Source organism: Dermacentor silvarum, chromosome 2 (assembly GCF_013339745.2).
Source record: "Dermacentor silvarum isolate Dsil-2018 chromosome 2, BIME_Dsil_1.4, whole genome shotgun sequence".
NCBI classification, from domain to species: Eukaryota; Metazoa; Arthropoda; class Arachnida; order Ixodida; family Ixodidae; genus Dermacentor; species Dermacentor silvarum.
Window position 1 is genome coordinate 150,233,066 of NC_051155.1, and position 17,581 is coordinate 150,250,646.

The 17,581-nt window shown below is 45.7% G+C and overlaps 1 protein-coding gene across 7 annotated transcripts in view; it reads left to right on the forward strand.

The window, feature by feature from the left end:
- Positions 1–17,581, forward strand: part of LOC119441915 (uncharacterized) — a 130,183-nt gene that overhangs the window by 41,196 nt on the left and 71,406 nt on the right. The window contains exons 1-2 of one of the 7 annotated variants that reach the window (XM_037706578.2): positions 7,968–8,124; positions 10,476–10,627. The exons of 5 other annotated variants lie outside the window; for them this stretch is intronic. In XM_037706578.2, the coding sequence (XP_037562506.1) occupies positions 7,987–8,124; positions 10,476–10,627 (290 nt within the window). In that variant the 5' untranslated portion in view covers positions 7,968–7,986. Of the gene's footprint in view, positions 1–7,967; positions 8,125–10,475; positions 10,628–17,581 lie in introns of those variants that run through there. One more of the 7 variants, XM_049661721.1, reaches the window with a different exon arrangement.

A 17,581-nucleotide genomic window follows, 5' to 3' on the forward strand; every position in this document is an offset into this window, starting at 1 on the left:
AGTGACACCTAAATATTTGAAATGGTTGACTTGTGTTAAAAACTGCCCGTTCGTTTCATAATCTAAGAAAAAGCAAATATTGTTTGGTTTGTAATTGTAATACATGAAGTTTTTGCATAAATAAATTTCATTTTGTTTGCTTATGCACATTGATCAATAGTGTTCAATGCAGAATTTAATGTGAATGGTGTTCTTGCTTTGAGATAACCGAGTCAATTAAGCAATCATCCGCGAATAGCCCGACTGTAACATAGGGCAGGATAGAAACTGCAATGTGATTGATGTAGCATAAAAATAATAATGGACCTAGCACATATCCCTGAGGGACAACCTGAAGGTACCCCAGGACATCAGTTTTGTGCCATTTATCTCCACGAACCGAGTTCTCTTGTTGACGTTTGCTTTTATCCACCCCACAGTATTTCTCTTCACACCAAAGTCAAACCGCTTATCAACAAGCTCTTCATGTGGAACGTGGTCAAATGCTTTAGACATGTCTAAGAATATTGCATTCACATGATATCTGTCGTTCGTTGCTTTAGAAAAATCGTTCAGTGTTTCTAGAAGTTGGGTTACGGTAGATAACTTCCGTCTGACACCATGATTGACATCTAGCTTTTTGGTGTCCTCAAGGTGTTCGGATAAGCACTTTGCCAAGACATGCTCAAGTATTTTGTAACAGGTGCATGTAATAGAAATAGGTCTATAATTATCAGGAATGTGCTTGCTGCCAGATTTGTGTACTGCTACTATTCTAGTCTGTAGCCTAACAGTCGGTAAACAATGTTGCTCTAAAGATATATCTTTAATATGACAAGTAAACATATAGCAACCTATTCTGCGTATCGCCTCTGAAACTCATTAGGAATACAATCAGGGCCAGGCGACGTTTTTGTTTCTAAAATAAGCAGGAGGGAAAGTATACATTTTTCATTCAAAACAACATTTACCATGTCAAATGGCACTATGCATCTTCCTGTACTGGAATTCGGAGGCGAAGTAGGAAGACTGAACACAGAATGAAAATAAGCATTGCATCTGTTGGCGATTTCTGATTTGTCAATAATAAAACTACCACCCGTTTCAATGAACCTCATTTTTCATATGTGGGTGAAAGTTGACGCCAAAAACACTGTGGGGAAGCTGTCATAAGTTGTGTGAGCTTTTCTGAAAAGTATTATTCTTTTGCTGCCACAAACTTCTGTTTAAGCATCAAACAAAGGTGCGAAATTTCGTTGGAATTTTTTGTCGCTTGCGTTTTCTACGTGTTATATTACGTTTGATTTGGATAATCTCATGATGTATCCAGGAATTATGCTTTCTGACTATTATATTTTTTGAGAAACAAACTTTTGTAGGCAATAGTTGACAATGTGTTTTAACTTAGTCCACAATGTATTGACGTCATACTCCACATTAAATCAGCCTAAGGACGTTTCCACATAGTCTAAGATGCTTACATCATTAGCTTTTGAAAAATCTCTAACACAAACAGTTCGCCTTTTTTCATGTTTTGGTGGTCTGCTGAGCGGTTTTAAGGAAACTAAGGCAAGCTTATGATCAGAGAGAACTTCCTTAAAGGACACGTTATATGCAGTTATGTTACCGCTGATAAAAACCAAGTCCAATATTGATTCCGTAGTTGTTCTTATCCTTGTTGCATGTCTAACGATTTGTGTGATATCATTAATAAAAGTAATGTTCAGCATAGCCTCACAGTGTGTAGCATCAATTGTGCCTACCTCAAGCGACTTCCAAAGGACATTCGGCAAACTTAAATCGCCTGCAATGATTCGTCTCGCATTGGCAGATACATAAGTCTTGAAGTGACTCAAGAAATACGAGACGGGCTTTGGGAGGCCTATAAACCACTGCAATGACACAAGAAGAATTGCCAAGGTTTACCCTGCACCATATGCTCTCCGTGACAGGACATTTTTTCAACGGAACAAACTCAATTTCTTTAAAAATAGATGCGACACTACCACTACGTGAATCACGATCCTTTCGAATCATTTTATGCGTAGGCGGTATCATCTCACTGTAAGAAATTTCATGACGCAACGATGTCTCTGCGACTGCCATGACATCTGGCTGATAAAGCATAATGATTTGTTGAAGTTCAGCACTTTTATTCAAGAGCAGTTTTATTACCTTTATCTACGTAAAATTCCCTTCTTCCGTCTTACACTGTCACATTGTTTTACTATCATTTTCGAGCGCCCGCTCAGCTTTGACGCGGCAGTGATTTTCGTCATCCCAGGAGAATGCCTCTTTGACGTGACAGTTCACCTAAGAAAAAAAAATTATTGGGTAGGCTGTTTCGGCAACTCAGCCGCAGCAGGATGCGCGAAACTTCTTGTGCCTCCTGCTGAATGTGTATGTACTCTAGATTACAGAATGGCCAGAACCAAGTACGCAAGTGACGTTTATTCACGCATTCCACAATTTACCGGATTTACATACGATACATGTAATGGTGGTTCTATGTTCTAATCTTGCATTCGGGCTCGCTACCTATTTGTATTGGGCGCTCCGTGGTCAAAGTTGGTGAGCGCGAATTGGCATTCCTCCGTCTAGCTGCCCGAGCCTCTTCACGTCATTTCTTGACGCTCCGTGTCGAAAGCTGGGGTGCCATAGACGAGCAACCATGAAAATTCGGCAACAAATTGCAGATTTGCTAGCCTTATAACTCCTCAAGAGCACAGGTTTGAGTTTGATGGATTTTACCTTTTTTTGCATAGTGAGCTATCTCCAACGCGATTACACCCGCATGAATCTACAGACGTACGAGCTACACCTCTCTGAACGCCAGTGGGAAGCTAAATTTAGCTCCGATTGTGTCATGTATAGCGCGACAGTGCACGATCATGCATGCGTGCACTAGACATATCGATGGTCGAGTGATGGCTGCTTTCGTCTACTCAACGATACCAAAGTAAAGCGCGGGAGTAGTACGGTTGCAAAGATATAAGCGATACTATTGTTACATGTTTTTATATTTCTCTACATGCGGTTTTGGCAAGCGAACCTTGCTGACCGCAGCAAGGTTCGCTGACCGAAGCGAAGGAAATTTCACGCCAAAAATAAAGAAAACGTTGACAGGCGAGGTCAACTTCTTTCCATTATGTTTAAATAAAATTGAGTTGAGTGCTCTCGTTTGTCAATTTGAATGGTGAAACCAACGAATGGTGAACGTTAGCCGCATGATGGGGATAAATGCGCTTGAAAAAACCCGCACGTTCGTGAATAATCACAGAAATGAACTGGCGGCAGCAAATAAGCACTTTAAACAACAAATTTATTTTTTATATATGCGGTAATGACCCTTCTGTAGACGTTGTGTATCTCGACCATTTCCGATGGCCATTCCCAACACTGGTATCAGCACATGTTAGAAATGCTCGCAGCGGCAGCAGCACTGTTGTCTGCGGTACTCTTCTTTTGAGGACGAGGTCACCAGTTTCATTCTTAGATTCGGCGGCTATTGTAGACTGCACAAACGCTCCTATACAAAGCTTTCAGTCAGCATTCCAAACGCCATTTTCTAAATAAGGCTCTCCTAGAGTCATTCTGTTTAATGTGCTATGCTGTTAAACAAAGGACCACATATGCCAGTCTCTTATTGCCATGTCAAGTATCACTCACAGATGTCACCTCAGCGGCAGGCCAAGGTGACATGTGTGTCAGTCTGTTTTTGTCACATGTATCAGCCTCTTTTTGTCATGTCACATATCACACACATGCATGTGCACCTCAGCGGCAGGCCGATGCGACGTGTGTCGGTCTCTTTTTGTCATCTGTAAAAGAGGCTGTATGTTGCAACCTGTGCAGTAAACAGAACGATGTCACGCCAACTAGCCGCTGTCGAAGCTTTACTGAACCCTCCTAGATAAAACAGCGCCTGTAATTTATGTGAAGCCTTGAGATGTCAAATACAATCAGAATTGATTTCGCTCTGATTTTTACTCTTATCCATGAGAGATTCACCTTGTTTTTTGTGCGCATCGATGAAATCAAAAAAGAGCCACAGCCGATTGCACCTACAAGTGGCACTACTTAATTCAGCACAGATAATAACAAAAATAATAAAAAAGGAATTGAAAATTCTAGCGACAACTGTTCAACATTGAAAAGGGCGCACCACCATTTTCTATCCCTGACCAGTTGTGAACTTTGGCTATGCATCCTCTTTAATGTAACGCAACTGTTCACCCCTTACACGCCTGTCTCGCTAATAAAATTACCCCTAAATTGCCTAGGCTCCTATATGTGGGATGCTGAAAATTTTCATAAGTCAAACATTTTTTGCGAAAAAGCTAGCGCCACCTCATTTGTGTTTCTGAGGCCCTAACCTAGTCTTCGTTAGCGTGGGAGCACACCCAGCTATGTGCTTGCAGTCGCAAAGCTGTCGCTCCGCGTGAGTGACGACGAACGTCATGTTGTGAAAGAAAATGTAAGTATATACATTGAAATAATTTTTGATGTTGTGCAGATTTTTGTCAGTTGTTTCTGAGTAACTGAAAGGGCTCTAAAGACAGTACTATTGTGGTATACATCAACGTTTTTTTTTATTTGCGGTCTGTCAAACAGATGCGTCCTATATGTAGGACGACAGGCAGATCGGGTGTCGTCGTTGTGTCACATTGGAACGTTATAAGAGTCATATGGAAACCCGCCGTGGTTGCTCAGTGGCAATGGTGTTGGGCTGCTGAGCACGAGGTCACGGGATCAAATCCCGGCCACGGCGGCCGCATTTAGATGAGAGCGAAATGCAAAACACCAGTGTACTTAGATTTAGGTGCACATTAAAGAACTCCAGGTGGTCAGAATTACCGGAGTCCCCCACTACGGTGTGCCTCATAATGAAATCGTGGTTTTGGCACGTAAAACCCCATATTTCAATAGTCACATGGACGTATAGTAGAATATGTCTTATTTTTTTTCTCTTGCAGTCAAGAGTTTCCCTGCAGTTCCTCTTACCCTAAAAAAAATCCGCAAACGCCCTACGACATTCTGAACCATATTGACGCTGGAGAAGATGTGCCTTCGACTTTGGCCATTCTTCCGTCCGAAAATCCCGAGGCGCTAATGACATTTGAACGAAGCGGTGATGAAGAAGGCACCAGCATGGACCATCTGCCACGAAGCACTCTTAGGGCTTGAGTCGTTGACACTTGTTCAGAGTCAAGTAGCTGGAGCCACCAGCTGAACTACCGAAACGCCATGTCATGTGGGATAAACGTGGCTTGAACGCAGGCTTCCGAACTGGCCACACGTGTGACTCAGGCAACGCTGAAGGAGCACAGCTAGCTGCAATAAAGGCATTAGAAATGTTTTTCCACAATGCAGTCATCAACCTGCTTGTTGAAAACACCGACACCTACGCACAACTGAAGAATCGGTAGTTAATTGAACGTGAACACAGGTAAGATGAAATGTTTTCTCGGCATTCTGCTCCTCAATGGCTATGTGCCGGTTCCAAGGCGTCGAATGTTGTGGGAAAACTCACGTGATTCTCATAATGAACACGTCGCGAACTCAATGAGGCGTGATCGATTTGAAGCCATTTTCACAAACCTACATGTGGCTGACAACCGCAGCCCACCACAAGAAGATAAATTCATAAAACTGAGAACATTGTTTAGACTCTTGAATGAGTGGCTTCCGTCCTATGCTCCATTGCTATACTACCTTCAGCATTAATAAAAGCATGTGCGAGTACTTCGCAAAGCATGGATGCACGCAGTTTATGAACCAATCCGGTTCGGCCATATACGTATTGTGGTGCGTTTGCACCTCATTGGGCTACTTGCTATCCGCTGAGCCCTACCAAGGGAAGTACGGCGTCAACGTGGATGATAAAAAAAAAACCTTGGCCTAAGAGGATCTGTTCTTACAGAAATAGTTTCCAGGATGAAAACAAAGCTTGATTTCTGTTTTCGCGTGTGTTTTGACAAATTAATTTCAAGTCTCAAATTTGTTAGAAAGCTTTCGTCAATATGTGTCAAGTGCACAAGATTCGTGCGGATGACCAAAGGGAAAAGTGTTTCATCCTCACAAAAAGAGAAATGAAAAGTAAGACCCGAGGCTTCTTCGATTACAAGTCGATGCCGAATCTGAAATTATCGTATGTAGCTGAAGGGACCACAGCACAGCAACCACCGTCTCAAATTCTCACGCGGTCGAACGAGCGCAAATGGAAAAAAATACATTCAAGAGAGAACAGGTCCGGAGTCACGGCTGAGCAGCCTTTCTTGATTTCTAGGTACCATGCCAACATGGTAGGAGTTGACTGACTGTACCTAAATATTGCTAAGTGCCGTACAGCTATTAGAGGAAAGAAGTGGTATTCTTTACTCCTGACGTATCTTGTTGATGCATGTGTGAATAATTCATTCCAGTTATACAAAATTGGAAGGGACAAAACATAGCTCCTCAGATTTCGAAAGACTATAGCGATGTCGTACGTGAAGAGTTATGGCTCGAAGCCATTGCAAGGAAAAATCCGGCAATCCTTACTGGAAGCTCAAAGCTGATTTCACCACACAGCGGTCCCTCCGGACAAGCAAACAAGGTGTGCTAATTGCCATGGGAAGACCACGAGACGTTGTGAAAGCCGCGACATCGGAGTCCATGGGAAGTGCTTCAAATTGTATCATTCAAATAAGTAGCACATCTGTCCAGTGTCTGATATATGGGACGGCTACAAAAATGCAGTTCGAAAAGAAAATAAAAAAAGGTTTATTCTGGTTTCTGAGGTCCTCGAAGCAATTATTCCTGGAAAATAAGTAAGTTTTCTTTTATTTCTCAACTTCTGGCATGTGTGCGTCCATACAATAAAGTAAAACAAAACAGCACATTTTTGACACATTGTACAATGCCGCTTCCCGTATGCTAGGCACAACTTTCTCTTACCTCTATGCTTTGGACTTCATGTCAAGCACTTTCGGCTGAATCCAATTTTTATTCCAATTTGCTGAATCCAAGTCCACGCTTCCAATTTTGCAAATGGCAAATAAATCAAATTGACGTATTTACGCACATAATCAAAAGAGTGAAAACATAGGAGAAGTAGCAGAAAACTGTAAAAAAAGAGCGTAAGTTTGGGAATGTTGGTATTCCATGACTTTTACATTTTAGCGCACGAAAAGGGACGAGACACAGAGGTATGACACGGACACAGCGCTAACTTCCAACAATTTTTATTCTACGAAGCGGTACACACATATATAGGGAACAGACTGCAGCGCACGCATGCGCATATGTACTGGTTTTGAACACATAAGACGGCAACGTGACATCTGTATTGGAAAAGATGAGATCGAAGATGAAAAAGGTAACCATAAATAGCAAAGAAAATTTTTGTTGCTGCATGATTAGGATGCTATCTTCATCACCTCACCCTCTGTACCTCGTTTAAAAAATCTAATTCTTTTTTTGAAAGATCAATTGAAGGCGCGCTAACACAAGCATTGCCCAAACCAGCGATCTTCGCCGCTTCAATAATCTCACGTGTTGTTTGCGTTGGGCTTCTTCCTATCACAGCGCACTGCTATTTATGGTTACCTTTTTCATCTTCGATCTCATCTTTTCCATTACACATGTCACGTTGCCGTCTTATGTGTTCAAAACCAGTACATATGCGCATGCTTGCGCTGCTGTCTGTTCCCTATATATGTGTGTACCGCTTCGTAGAATAAAAATTGCTGGAAGTTAGCGCTGTGTCCGCGTCGTACCTCTCTGTCTCGTCCCTTTTCGTGCGCTAAAAAGTAAAAGTCATGTAACAAAAGAATGATTATTTTGACGTCTAGGACACACATGACAAGTTGAGCGCGTGTAATCGAAACTGTACTTGTCACTGCAACTGTGACCTCATAAAGAAGGAATGCGCTTAGCTGTCAAAGCATGTCAGCATTTAAACTCGTTCTAGGGGTCTGAGTTTGGTATTTGGTAGTTCGCCAGTTAAGCGAAACAGCTAAAGCAATGCGCGTTCTCAGTGGAAGCATACGGTCGCTGTTCTGTTTCCTCTTAGTGATATTTTCAGCATTATTTCTTGAAGTGCCTCTCGCTTCAGGCAAAGCAAGACACCAACTGAAGCACGATGTGACGGATTCATTTAAGGTACGTAAACAAGAAACCGGGCAACGGCAAAACTGTACATTTCGGCGGCAAACTGACCATTTTTACTTGAATGAGGCTGCTGAAGAAAGCGGAGCATAGATATTGTTTTCGTTTGTGCCTTCCATCTGCCGTAACAACGACTATAGTCAAGCGTAAAACGCGGCAAGGATTCCGTTAACCGCAGTCTCGGATTTTATAAGCAAAATGCTTAATGTTTTTATTTCCTGCCTAGAAATGACTACTACCAAGGGTCGCCCCTTCACTGCTACGGTGATCAATTGACACGACTATGAAAAAAACGAAACGGCAGTGAAAAAGTTACGAGGCCTTGGGAATAATTGATGCGAGGTGAAAAATTGTCCTCATAGGTTCATCATCATCATCAGCCTATATTTTATGTACACTGCAGGACGAAGGCCTCTCCCTGCGATCTCGAATTACCCCTGTCTTGCGCTAGCGTATTCCAACTTGCGCCTGCAAATTTCCTAACTTCATCATCCCATCTGCTTTTCTGCCGACCTCGACTGCGCTTCCCTTCTCTTGGTATCCATTCTGCAACCCTAATGGTCCACCGGTTATCCATCCTACGCATTACATGGCCTGCCCAGCTCCATTTCTTCCGCTTAATGTCAACTAGAATATCGGCTATCCCCGTTTCTTCTCTGATCCACACCGCTCTCTTCCTGTCTCTTAACGTTAGTCCTAAGATTTTTCGTTCCATCGCTCTTTGTGCGGTCCTTAACTTGTTCTCGAGCTTCTTTGTTAACCTCCAAGTTTCTGCCCCATATGTTAGCACCGGTAGAATGCAATGATTGTACACTTTTCTTTTCAACGACAGTGGTAAGCTCCCAGTCAGGATGTGGTAATGCCTGCCGTATGCACTCGAACCCAATTTTATTCTTCTGTAAATTTCTTTCTCGTGATGAGGCTCCCCTGTGAGTAATTGACCTAGATAAACGTACTCCTTTACAGACTCTAGAGGCTGACTGGCGATCCTGAATTCTTGTTCTCTTGCCAGGCTATTGAACATTATCTTTGTCTTCTGCATATTCATCTTCAACCCTATTCTTCAACCCAATAACCTCACAGGTTATTCCACCCTAAAAGCTAACCTAAGTGATAGAATTTTATGCTGCAAAATATGGGCGCTCTTAGGAATACATCGTCTAAGGCTACGGACCCTGTGAATTCGGTCCCATGTTGGGGAACAAGCTTCACACAACAGATGCCATCGCATTAAAAGACGAAGGCTTCCGCCAAAATAGCTGACGCTCGCGTACTTTACATACGCGCGCGTCTTTATACTTTATATACGCGAGCACGTACTTTATAAACGAGGACGAAAAGAAAACAGGTACAACAGACGGGCACTACACCGCCCGTATTTTGTACCTGTCTTCTTTTCATCCTCGTCTGTTTTGTGCTGTTTTTTCCGTCAAGTATGTTACACCAACTCACCCACATCAAGCTCCTACTGAGCTGAAACATTACTAATTGATAAAAAGCAAGGGGAAAATGGGGAGCGCTATCGCTTAACTGCACAGTGACTCTACGTGATTTATTCAGAGACTTGAGAGCCAAATTATATTTGTAGCCAGTGGTGCTTTGGCCTGCATTCAAACATTACAATAATACAGATCCTGCCGTTAAATCAGCGAAAACCGTAGTTTTTGAGCAATGGAATGTAATTGATGTTGAGGTATCAGTAGTGTGTATTAGAAGATAAATAGGTATTGTTCTGAAAAATTCGGCTCTCTGGCGAGAATATTTAGGAGGTCTCAGTTAAAGAGTAAAAATTGATATGAAAGTGAATTTTAGCACTCTGGCTGCATTTGCTGAAGATGGCAAGCTGATTGTTCTGAAAGGGACACGAAAAAAACTACAGTTTTGCAGTCCAGCATTGGCTATAACAGAAAGTGAATTAGAATTTGAAGCCAAAATAGATTCACCGTTCCAACTTGTGCTTGTACTTGGAAGAAAAGATCGTGTTCCCTGCATTTACTGTTCATAACCGCTGAGCGAAACTCAAAACTTCATTTCATGTTATCAGGTATAAGATAATACAGCCACGCTTTAGAATGATGCAGCTATCCACATGCTATACTTCTATGCAGGACTAATTAATTCGTGGGTACTCGTTGGCAGTTCTGACACTGTATTTTGATTTCTCGCATGCAGCAGGGGACAACAACGAATAAACATTTAGGCATTTTAAAAACTCTTCAGTTACGTACTCACGGATAGTTTAATACAAGGTTTGAATAGCTGTTCTGTCACAAATACCGAATGCTATTACTACTAGTAGTCTTAACCTCGGTTCAATGGCACATTGTCATCACTTGCAATTGCAGATGTTTGAGGCTATCCCTTACGCCATTGCTGCGTTTGATGTGGATAACGATGGAGATCTGGACTGTGCGATGCTGGTGCGGCAAGATCTTGATCTGGACAGGAAGACTACTAGCTATATGATGCTGCTGCCGTCTGTGAACGGACACCCAGCGTGAGTACAAATGGGGCGCAAATGGCAAGCACCTGGAATGGTTAAGTAGTAGTGGTGCATATGCATGTGTGCGTGAATAAAATAGTTGGGCCATTCAATCGCAATGTAGTCGAGTTTGAATAGGAAAATTTTTGAATCAATTCCAATTTCAATATTTGAGAAAAACGACCTCCGCATATCGGATGTAATACTGAATATTTCAAATTCTAACAAAAGTGAAAAATGTGGGTTCGGCAACAAAAGGCTTATTTACTTTATTTCACATGTATATTGTTGTTATCAACTAAACGCCAGCTCGGCTGGAAAGCTTGCAAACGGGAAAAAAAAAGAAAAGGTGGTCGTATCGTGTGCACAATAAAATACCAGTAAAAAAAAACAACTAAGAAACAAAACGCCACGAACTTGATGGACGGAGTACAGCGTAGTGCTTGATGAAGTAACTAAGCGCAATAGTACAGCACCACATATCGTTTCAAAGGAATGCAACCATAGCCATACTGACCAAAAGCGAAATTGCTATGCATTAATCAAGACAGACAATTCGTAGGGTGCCTAATTTGAGACACGATTATTGAACGAATAGAAACTACTGTGCTAAAGTTATTTCCTCCGTGTGTTTCCTCAGGAATTGGTGTGCGTGCACAACAACCACTTTCTCGTGCAACAAAATCATTTGGAAGAGCAGTCCCTGACGTCAGTCTTTCAGCCTGTTGACTGTAAAAATTGCTGGGGTCCCTTATAGCACTCGAACAGAACGAGTATCTGATAAATTTTAATCGTCAATTGTGGAATCCTGGAGTTGTGTACGGAGTAAAAAGCGAAAACATTTTGATTTGTGTTCTAAATTTTCAATATTCGCACATCCCTAAAGTCAACTGTCACGGCTGTCACCCGTTCGCCGTCGGCGCGAAGTCGATCGACGTGGTATACGAGCCGGTTAGTCATTCGGTACTCGAGCGAACACAGTGAAAGAGTCAGAGTCGGGAGTAATAAAAAGAAGATATTTATCGACTGACAACGATACACAAATTATTAAAAAATTAAAAATGACACAAGAAAACTAACACACTTGAAAATAATATAGCTCGATGACGACAAAGAAATATGACGAGCAATTAACAGTGGATAAAAAAATGAAACAGGGCGCGGATCAAATACACAAGGTTACACATAACGGTAGTTCACCAAAACGAACTTCAAAAGAAAACAAAATTTAAAAAACAATGATGTCATACGCGTGACTGGTCAGCAGCAGCAAGTCTTTAAACCGTGAAGTCGGCGCGCAAAGCTTTTCCGAAGAGTGCCGGCGAGCCGATATTGTTGAGGTAGATGCGATTGCTCGGCTGGGTTTCCCGGGAGTCTAGATCTGACGACTTCTCTCAAGCAGGTTCAGCTAACTTGAAGTGAATTACCGTGGGCTTCGTAGCAGACGTTGGTTTGTCGTCTCACACGTCAACTAGTTACTCGGAGTTCCGACACGGCTAGGCGGCCCAGGGGATACTATACGGCACTAGCCTTCCGAGTGCTTCTCAGCAGATTACAGGCTCAGCTTCTAGGGTGATGAGCAGGGACTAAAATCTGCGTTTAATAGCCTCTTCTTTCCCTAGTTCCTTAGGTCAGCGAACGGCAGGTATGGGTGACAGTTAACCTAATTATCGCATTACTCCTCCCAAAGCTCTTGGCCGCGCCCCTTTTAATCAGGGGCGAGATAACGGGTGATTCCCTCCCCGCTGTCAGAGGTCACGCCATCGTACTGCACCACACAGACACACACGCACACACTTGGGCTCATTGACAAGCACAGAAGCAACAGCGGCCACCGGCCACACGGCGCCAGTTAATCGGCGTGTCGCTGTCTCGAAACTATGCCGTACGAAACTATGCCGCGACACTGCCCCCCCCCCCCCCCCCCCTTTCAGGATAATATAACATTCACTTGCACGAGTGGCATTATCGAGAGAAAAAACAAGAAAAAGAACGCCGTCCCATGTACACATAACATTATTCATCCAATTTACAACGTTTACTATACAAAAGAAAATTTGTCGAACAGAACGATCGACGTACCCACCACATCGGAGTAAGCTCCATCGAAGTACCTGGCCGTTCATTTGTTTCGTCTGCCTGATGTAACTGAGCGGTTGGTGGTGGGTTTGGACGAAAAAATGAACGCCATAGAGGAACATGGAGAATTTTTGGACCCCCCATACCAACGCCAGACACTCGCGTTCCACTGTACTGTAGGCGGCCTCCCAAGGAAGTAGCTTCGGCTGGCATAAGCTATGGGGTGCAGCTTGCCCTCGTAGGTTTGCATGAACACCGTTCCCAGGCTCGTGCCAAATGCGTCTGTCCGGAGCACTAAGGGCTGCTGTAAATCCGGAAATCGCAATATTGGGTCCTTGGAGACCTGGTGTTTCAGTTTCTGAAACGCTTCCTCGCTTGCTGGTGTCCACTTGAACGAGTTGCTTTCTCCCTTCCGGGTTAATTCCGTGAGTGGAGCGCTGATTTTGGCGTAGCTCGGGATAGATTGCCGGTAGTATCTGGTCAATCCGAGGAAGGAGCGTACCTGCTACTTCGTTGATGGGCGTGGCGCAGTTTCGATCTTGTCCAGGGACCAGGGTCTTCCCCAATGGTTGAAATTTGCCTCGTCCAACTCGATGACCCAGGAAGTCTATCTCCTCCATGCCAAACTCGCACTTACTGGGGTGTACTGTTAACCCGGCCGCCTTGGTGCGCTTGAAAAGCAGTTTCAGAGAACTCAAGTGGTCTTCCCACGTTTCGATGGCCACCAAGACATCGTCGTAGTAATGTTCCACACCCGGTACACCGTCCGCAACTTTGCGCATCAATTTCCTAAACACAGCAGGGGCTGTCTTTATTCCGAAAGGCATAAAACGGAACTGATACAGTCCGGATGTTGTCGAGAAGGCCGTTTTTGTCCTGGATTCCACCGATAATGGGATTTGCCGGTAGCCTTTCACAAAGTCTAGCTTGGCGAAATACCTCTTCTCCCCGACTGTTACGAAGACCGCGTCAGCCTGATTAAGGGGTTCGGAGTCGACCACCAGAAGATTGTTCAGGCGCCGAAAATCGATGCACAGCCGGTTCGTACCATCTGGCTTCTTCACCAAACTCACCAACGAATTGAGGGGGGACTCTGATCTCTGGACAATTCCGAGTCTCTCCATTTCTCGCATCTCCCCTTCTACGCTGTCGCGTGTCGCGAAGGGGCGGGGGTACTGCTTCACGTGGACGGGGTTGTTTGTGGTTAGTGCCAGATTGCAGTACACCCAGTCGGTTCTGCCCGGGACGTCAGTAAAAACGGGTGTGTGCTTTCCAATAACACTTTGCACTCGTCTGGTCTGTTCAGCATTTCGCTTGCCGGAGATTTTTACGTCCTTCTTCCTTTTTGATTTCCTTAGTTCGGGCTTAGGAATACTCCCATCGTGGCCCGACTCCAGAAAACTGAATGTCGCGTTGCACAAGTTGGATGGATGGCGGTATCCCCCCTCGTATTTTTTACAGCGAAAGCTGTATAGAAAAAAAAGCCGCCAGGGGGCCACGGAGTGTGGTAGCGCTCCACATGGGCTCCTGCTTTCACGCTATTTTCCATGGTCCAAGGCTATTAAGTGCTTGGTTTTTGTGCTCGCCGATTCAGCAAGTCACAAGGAACGGACTGACAGCTGCCACTAAGCAGGGAGTGGACATCTCCTACCGCAATCGAACTGTTGACATCTCGAGGCTACAACCCTCAGTGCTAACCCTAACGCCGCGGTAGTCTGCCGAGTGCGTGGACACGCTCGGCTCGTGCCCGCGTGGCATGCGCACGGCGTCCGATTGAGAGCGTCGCGTGCCTACATCGACGAAGAAAGCGTCGAGGAAAACACCACCTGGTCTCCGCCGCCTACACTTTCGAGGAAAACAGATGGCTACCCAGCTACAAGAGGAACCGACAAGAATGCAAACCGATGGGACGGACGCGAATTCCGCAACAACATCGGCACGGCCCTACGATGCTAACAGCGGGAAAACAATAGAAAACCAACACATTGAATGGCTGCAAGTCGGACGCAAGAGAAAACAAGCATCGGAACCCATAAAAGCGCAAAACGAAAAGCCGAAACAAGACCCTAAGCCCACACCGCAACCGTCAAAACAACGCAACCAGAAGATGCCACCTTTCCCAACCGACGACTTCAAGATTGTCTACCGGCCACAAGTCGGACTAGACTTATCGAAATGGAACTTAACCGCAGTCACCCACGCCATCGGAAGATCCAGCGGTCTCACGCAACAGGATTTCCACGATAACGTTCGAGTTCAGACGCAGAGGGTAGAAAACGTCATCATTGCGAGTACCGCCGACACTGAACGTGCAACCAAGCTCAAAAGCATAACGACCATCCAGTTAGGGGGCACCTTCTTCAACGTGAACCCCCACGTGAGACATCCCGTCGACGTAAGCAGAGGCGTCATCTGCGGTCTCCTGCCAGGTACCAGTAGTGCCGAAATCGTAGCTGGCCTCAGAGTCGATTCGAGATACACAGTTCTCGGTGCACGCATGCTCGGTCGATCTTCCACGGCCGTCATCACTTTCGACGGGCCACACGTCCCGTACTACATCACCTACCAAAGTGGGGACTATCGCTGTAAGCCCTATCGAAAGTCCGTGCAGTCTGCCGGACGTGTGGTGCCACTGGACATAGACAAGACATCTGCCCCAGTCCCAGAAAACACTTCTGCTACAAGTGCGGACAAGACGCAGTACTCGAGGATCACGAATGCCTACCCAAGTGCAAAATATGCGAAGAAGCAGACGAGACCGCCGGAAAGGAGTGCAAGAAGAAGCTCAGACCCAACCCACCACCTTACCAAGTGAGACAACAACAACTTAACAAGGCAAAAGTCCGAGACAGCCATTAGAATTTAAGCAGCGATGATGAATTTCCCAAGCTAGAGAACCCATCCACAAGCTCGGGCAGTGCACCGCGACGCCATGCCGGCCGAAGCAAGTCTAGGTCTAGGTCTGTCGTACCATCGAGGTCCAAGTCTGGCACGAGATCCCGAACGCGCTCCGTTCAACGAGTCAACTATGGTGCTGCAGCGCGGGGTTACTCTCACAACACGAGCACTTCGGAGCACTTCGAAACACCAAAAAAGTTAGGCTTCCAGGATACAACACCCTCACCATAACCACAAGAACCTCCATACTTCTCAAGAAGACAATTACGGCCCAAGAACACAGGATAGAAGACACCACGATTGAGAACACTATAGTGGAAATCATACCCGACCGCAAGTCGCACCAAAGCCTATACGTGGCTAACGTATACAGCAAACCGCAAGACCAGCTCGCGGACTACGATCACTTCATCCGCGAACTCCGAAACGCACAAGAGGCCACCGGCTCGTAGTCGTAGGGGACTTTAACGCCCCGCACACGGCCTGGGGCTATGCCACCACCACGAAGAAAGGCGCGAGAGTCCACGACGCCGCTCAGCAACACGGCCTCACGTTGTGGAACGATTCGCTCCAGCCTACGAGAGTCGGAAACAGCGTCTCAAGAGACACCAACCCCGACCTTACCTTTACGCGGGACGTGAAGAACGCGATCTGGACCTGTCTCCCAGACACTCTTGGTAGTGACCACCACATCGTTCAACTCGACATCGAGCACGCACGTCGACCGGCCAGGACTGGCAGGGCAAGAATAACGGAATGGAATGCCTTCAGAACCGAGCTCGACGATCAAACTACCATATCAGACATCGACGCCTGGCTCAAACAGATCCTGGATACCGCCGAACGGTTCACAAAAATCATCCAACTTGATGACGATCACCCCGCCATAGACACCCACCTACTCCACCTCTGGGAGGCCAGAAGGGCCCTACTCAAGAGATGGAAGCGGCAGAAACTCAACACGCAACTCAGAAAAAGAATCGCCCTATTGACAGAACAGTCGCAGGAATATGCTGAACAGTTAGCCAGAAACAACTGGCGCGCCTTCTGCGATAAGCTTCAGGACTTCAAAACGTGGCACCTGCTGCGCGCTCTCCTCGACGAAGGCTCCACCAAGACGCAGCAACGGCAACACATCCGTCGATTAGCACACAACTACGACGGCTCGGAGGAAGACCTACTCCGCGAACTATGCAACAAGCTCTGCGGTCCCTCCGAACCAGCGACAACCCCGCCACTCAAAGAATATGAAGGCAGACCCAACGCTGACTTGGACCGGCCCTTCACACCAGCAGAACTCCAAGCAGCCATCTCCAAGCTCACGAGAAACACGAGCCCAGGCAAGGACAGGATAGTGAACAAGCACCTACGACAGCTGCCCCAACAGGCCTTGGCGGCTCTCCTCCGGTATTACAACGAGGGCTGGGACAAAGGAGAGCTGCCGGCCGCGTGGAAGCACTCGGAAGTGCTCATGATACCAAAGCCCAACAAGCCCACAGCTCTCGAGAACCTGAGACCAATCTCTCTCACTTCGTGCGTTGGTAAGCTGTTTGAGCATATGGTCCACGACCGGCTCTCATCGCACCTCGAAGACAATGGGCACTATCCAGACACCATGTTCGGCTTCCGCCAGCTTCTTTCTACGCAAGACGTCTTTCTTCTCCTAAAGGATGACCTCATTGACCACCTCAGCAAGAATACCAAGTCGTGCGTCCTTGCCATCGACGTGAAGGTCGCATTTGACAATGTCAGCCACAAAGCGATACTACAAAACCTCGAGGAGACCGCCTGCGGTTCAAAGACCTACGGCTATGTCCGTAACTTCCTCACCGGCCGGACGGCCACGGTGGGGATATCCAACTTACGCAGTAAGGAATTCAAGGTGCCGAACAGGGGAACGCCACAAGGCTCCGTCGTGTCGCCCCTCCTATTCAACGTGGCACTCCTCAAGCTCCCCCGACTTCTCGAAAACATCCCAGGCCTGCGTCACGC